The sequence below is a fragment of the Oratosquilla oratoria genome, unplaced genomic scaffold (assembly GCF_046742065.1).
Source record: "Oratosquilla oratoria isolate Oo_2021 unplaced genomic scaffold, ASM4674206v1 SCAFFOLD51, whole genome shotgun sequence".
Taxonomy (NCBI): Eukaryota; Metazoa; Arthropoda; class Malacostraca; order Stomatopoda; family Squillidae; genus Oratosquilla; species Oratosquilla oratoria.
In genome coordinates, this window is record NW_027467715.1 from 1,222,680 (window position 1) to 1,228,864 (window position 6,185).

Sequence of the window (6,185 nt, forward strand, 5' to 3'; positions counted from 1 at the left end):
TCCATGATTGATCTAATGTTAACAAATAACAAAAAAAAAAAAAATCAGAGATGTAAAAAGCATACCATCGGTTTCATGTGATTCAGACCACAGGTTGGTCGTAGCCAAACTGAAACTTACCAAAACAAAATCTTTAAAATGTAAAGCCGCAAAACGATTCTTGGTAGAAAATTTGAAAATTGAAAGCTGTAAAGAGGAGCTCCATCGCAGACTGAGAGTAGAGCAGAATATACTAGAACAAAAGATTTAGATGAGGACTGGAAAGCCTTCCATTCAACTGTCACAAAAATTGCAGAGGAAGTAGTCCAATGTAAGACATCATACGGTAAAAAGAAAAAACAAACACCCGGGTGGACAGAAAAGGTCAAAGAAGCTGTCAAAATAAAAATGAGGAAATTTCGGAAATGGATGATAGAATGAAATGCATTGAAGCTAGAAGAGAAGCGGAGAGAGTAAAGAACCAGGAAAAAGATAAAAGATGGGAGGAAATTGGGAGAGATCTTGCACAGGATTTACTTGGAACTAGAAAACTAATTTACGACTTGGCTCAAAATCACAGAAAGAAATCAGCACTACCATCATATGCTGTTAAAGATGAAAATGGAGAAGAGCTACTAACAGACGCCGTGAAAATTGACAGTAGATGGAAAAACTACTTCGAAAACTTGTTGAATATACCAAATAACGTAGAACAAAATGAGCCAGAGGAGAATGTAGAGGAACTCTTCGAATCGGACGAAGACCCAATTACCATTGAAGAGATAAAATCATCCTTAAATCGAATGAAAAATGGCAAAGCAGCAGGAGAAGACATGATTCCATCTGAAATTTGAAAAAAAAAAAAAAACATCGAGGAAGATGGAATTCTTTGGGTAAAGGACATCTTGAACAAATGCTGGGATGAAGGAAGAGTACCTAAAGACTAGAATACATCAATAATATGCCCTATATATGAAAACAAAGGAGACAAAACTGATATAAAAACTACAGAGGAGACAAAACTGATATAAAAACAAAGGAGACAAAACTGATATAAAAACTACAGAGGAATAGCCTTAATACCACATATACAGTAGCAAAACTTTATGAAAGAATATTAGAAAAGAGATTAAGGGGGACAGTAGAGGACAGCTTCAATGAATGGCAATATGGTTTTAGACCTGGAAGATCTACCATCGATCTAATTTTTGCCTAAGAAATGCTTTCTGGGAAAAACTGGGAATGGAATAGAAAAGTTTACTTAGCTTTCGTCGATCTGGAAAAGGCATTCGATCGGGTTTCCAGAAAGATCTTGTGGTGCATCTTGGATAAAGAAGAGTATAACATTCCTCCCAAACTTAAAAGGGCAATAAAAAGCATGTACATAAACGATGCGTGCAGCGTTAAGACCCAGCAGGGAAATGGGGAATGGTTTAGCATAACTTCAGGAGTAAAACAAGGAAGTGTGCTTTCCCCAGTCTTATTCATCATTTTCATGGACTATTGTGGAAAGTTAGTGACGAGAAGAGCGGAAGGAGAAATATTTGGCTACGCAGACGATCTGGCATTGATAGCAGAAACTGAAGAAGTGTTACAGAGGTTCATTTTAGTTTGGGATGAAGAATTATCAGCCAAAGGTATGAAAATTAATAAGGGAAAAACAGAGGTTATGCTGCTGAGTAGAAATCAAGAAGACATGCATGTGAGATTAGGAAATACAATTTTGAACCAAACAAATCAGTTTAGATATTTAGGAGTAGTTTTCGGCACAGAAAAAGACACCTTGATTGAGATAAATAACAGGATCACGAAGTTTAATGCAACTCTCTACTTAATATATCCACTCATTAAAGACTGCCACGTGCCAAGGAAAGTAAAGACCATCTTATATATGAGTGTACTACGACCTATACTTACATATAGGCATGAAGCTTGGTCGCCTACCACCAAGGCTGGAAATAAAATTCAAGCAACAGAAATGAAAGTTTCAAGATTAATAAGGAATGTCACCAGAAGAGACAGAATCCAAAATGTTTCCATCAGACAAAGTTAATAAAACACCTGGGCCTGACGGTTGGCATCCAAGAATCTTAAAGGAAATGAAAAATGAGATTGTTGTTCCATTAGAAATTATTTTCAAGAAATCCATCATATCCGGAGATGTCCCAACAGAATGGAAGCTAGCTAACGTTACTCCCATATTAAAAAAAGGTGACAAAAAGAAGCCAAATAACTATAGGCCTATAAGTTTGACTTCAATCGTAGGAAAAATAATGGAAACTATCATCAGAGATGCTATCGAACATCATTTAGAAAGTAACCGTTTGATAAATGATAGCCAGCATGGTTTCAGACGGAAACGTTCTTGCGTGACTAACTTACTCGAATTCTACAATACAGTTATCTCGAATTATGACAAACAATATAGATTTAATATATCTAGACTTTGCCGACCGTGTAGTTAATGAATGGAATAAACTTCCTGCACAGGTAGTGCAATGTAGTTCAGTTCGAAGCTTTAAGAATCATTTAGATAAACACCTAAGCAATATGCTGTAATGATTATAATTTATTCTATATTATTTGTTTTTATTTTGTTATCATTTGTCTGTTTGATTTTCATTTATTATTAATTATATGTCAATTTATTATTATTTACTATTTACCTGCATGTTTATTATTCAACTATACCTATGCATTTATTTATGTATTTTATTTGTTATTTACATTATTATAGTTTTTACTTATTAATTTATTATTATTATGATTTTTTTCGCATCCGACCTAGATATGGACCAAAAGGTCTCCTGTCGGTATGCTTCGCCTTTGTAATACTTTGTGATCCTTTGATAAGAATTAGGAGTGGAAAATATCCTTAAATTCATTGAGAAAGGACAGCTACAATAGTTTGGTCTAATGAAAAGAATGAACATCTACAGATATAATATATATATATATATATAAATATATATATATATATATATATACCTATACATATATATGTATATATATGTATGTATGTATATTCATATATATATATATATATTATGGGAGAAAGCATACGCTGGACTCGACGTTCGTCAATTTATTCCGACGTTTCGAACCCTGTCCGGGGTTCGTCTTCAGGGTAATACTATTACCCTGAAGACGAACCCCGGACAGGGTTCGAAACGTCGGAATAAATTGACGAACGTCGAGTCCAGCGTATGCTTTCTCCCATAATAATGGTTCCTGGACTCCAGCTATTTACGAATATATATATATATATATATATATATATATATATATATATATATATATATATATATATATATATATATATATATATATATATATATATATATATATATAACGTAGAAACCACTGTTGGAGTAGAAAAGACTGGAAACGGGGAATCTATATATTTCGATTGCAAACTGCAATCCTCTTCAGTAGATACAAATAAGAGAGAGGGCGTACTGTTTAAGTAGCACCCTTAACAAAAGAAAGGGGAACATGGGAAGATATCTCTACCCTCTTCTCACTCCGTATGTGAGGTCAGGAGGCAAATGAGCTTTCACTAGGTTGGAGATGAAGAGTCCGGACATTATGTCCGGGGACCATTGCCCCTTTGAAATATTCATGTTGGGCTGAAATTCAATGATCGTAGATTCTACCATTTTTCTCCTGCACTCACATCTGGATTTATAAATAAGCTCAGCTCTGTCCCAATCTAAACAATGTTTAAATTGCTTAACATGTTGGAACACAGCTGAGCTATCTTGTGCATATTTAATGGAACGTTTATGTTCAATCATCCTGGTATTCAAATCCCTTCCAGTCTGTCCGATGTAAACTAAGTCACAACCTTTACACGGAATCGAATAAACCCCTTGGCTCTGTTCTTCTTTTAACCTTTGATGGACATTTACCACCTTTTTATTAATGGTGTTAGGGTAATAATTAATCAAATTTAATTTGTCTTTGGGAAGAAACTTGGTCGAGGGAATGAATGATTCAGAAAAGGGAACGATTAAAGAGCTCTTACCCAATGAAAAATTAGAGGAAGTGGGGGTGGTGTTAAAAAAAATTGGATCTCGCTCGGCTGAGGGCTTTGACCAAGAACCAATCCGGGTGAGCTAAATTACTAAGTTGAGATTTTATAATGTTAAATTCTCCTTCAAGAAACTGGGGGCTGCAAATTCTAAGAGCTCGAAGGAATAATCCTGAAGCGACGCTACTTTTTACTTTGTCTGGGTGACTGCTGAAAAAATGAAGATAACTACCAGAATGGGTTTCTTTTCTATAGACGGTAAAAGCAAGCTTGTCTCCGTCACGAACAATAAGAACATCTAAAAAGGGTAGCTTACCTTGTTCTTCCCATTCAACTTTAAACTTAATGTTGGAGGTTAAGGAATTTAAATTAGCAAAGAAGTTATCGAATGAGCCCCAATTTTCATCCCAAAGAGTGAAAATGTCATCTACGTATCTAAACCAAACCATGTCTGCGGGTTTAATGGTGGGCAGAAGAACAGACTCAAAGTATTCCATGTACAGATTGGCCAATACAGGAGAGAGATTTGAACCCATGCTACAACCAAATTTTTGTCTGAAAAAAGAATTCTGGAAGGAAAAAACATTTGATGTGACACACAGGCGAATAAGCGCAATGATTTTTGAAACGGGAAGTGGGAATTTGTCCTGAAATGGTTGTAGCTTAGTTTCCAGGAAGGATAGAACGTCATCAATACAGACATGAGTGAAAAGAGAAATTACATCCAGGCTAAGCATTTTCCTACTAGAAAAATTCACTTTTTTTATTTTTGTGATGAAATCTCTGAGTGTTTTAAATGAGAATCGGAGAAAGTACCAACAAACGGGGATAAAAGGTTTGCTAACCATTTAGAAAGCTTGCTGGTACAAGATCCCCGGTTGGAGATGATAGGTCTGAGGGGAATATCAGTTTTATGCAATTTTGGAAGGCCATAGAAATAAGGCAACTTAGGATTAATCACTTTGAGTTTCAATACCTCTTCGTCTTTAGTGATGTTACGAACTTCTTTGTTGAAAGTGGCAGACATGTTTTTAAGTGGATTTTTAATAAGTTGCTCATATGTATCCGTGTCATTTAGAAGGGCCATGGCTTTATCTACATAACTGTCATGGTCAAGAATAACGATTTTACTACCCTTGTCTGCCTTTGTAATAATAATGTTATCCATGCTCCTAATTGCTTCCAAACTATTTTGATACCTAATGGGAAGTCCATTTCTTTTATCAAAACAATCTGCAATGCCTTGCAAAAGAGCCCCTTTTAAACATAATAAATTTTTGTCATAGTTGTTATTAGCTAGGAATTTATCAAAACCTACGAGAAAGTCCATAGCATGATGCTTCTCTGGTTTGAGGGCAAAATTCAAACCAAGGCCTAAGACTTCTAGTTGTGATTTTGTGAAAACAACACTAGAAAGATTAACAACATTGTCTAAAATGGCATACTTTGACCATACACTGTTATTACAAAGCCTAATAAGTTTTTTGTTCAAAATACCTTTATGATGTTCACTTATGTCATTGGCTTGTTGGTGGGCACATTTTTGAAGGAACCGGAACACTCCTTCATAAGGGCAAAGGAACAAAAGATTCCTAGAAGCCGTGCGTGAACGTAGATGTGCATCCTCTATGTCCAGGGACGTCAGTTGAATCCGTTCCAAAAGGAAATCACTAATGTAGGACGGAAAGCTGTACCCCAATTGTTTATGCTTATGAAAACCAAACGAATTTGGGCACACCTGTTCCGCTAAGCACTCACTTAGAAAAAGTTTTTGGTTCTTCTTTTTCCTGCTGATGATCAACGCTGATTCAAATTGTCTGTAAGGTGACTTGAGCACAGGGTAGCGGTGGAAAAGTAGCTTGAGTGAAGAGAATGCCTCCATCGTGGTAGTAATGTTACTTGCTTAACATATTGGAACACATTAACATGTTGGAACACATTAAATATGCACAAGATAGCTCAGCTGTGTTCCAACATGTTAAGCAATTTAAACATTGTTTAGATTGGCACAGAGCTGAGCTTATTTATAAATCCAGATGTGAGTTCAGGAGAAAAATGGTAGAATCTACGATCATTGAATTTCAGCCCAACATGAATATTTCAAAGGGGCAATGGTCCCCGGACATAATGTCCGGACTCTTCATCTCCAACCTAGTGAAAGCTCATTTGCCTC

At 35.8% G+C, this 6,185-nt stretch overlaps 1 protein-coding gene across 1 annotated transcript; it reads left to right on the forward strand.

Moving 5' to 3' along the window:
* The first annotated feature begins 404 nt into the window (after positions 1-404).
* On the forward strand, positions 405-833 carry LOC143023569 (uncharacterized). Its single transcript, XM_076182157.1, has one exon. It carries the CDS (start codon positions 405-407, stop codon positions 831-833), a length of 429 nt encoding a protein of 142 aa, XP_076038272.1.
* The last annotated feature ends 5,352 nt before the right edge of the window (positions 834-6,185 follow it).

Excerpts from the sequence above, each read along its gene's own strand:
- LOC143023569 (XM_076182157.1), top strand. The coding sequence starts at position 405 with ATGGATGATAGAATGAAATGCATTGAAGCTAGAAGAGAAGCGGAGAGA.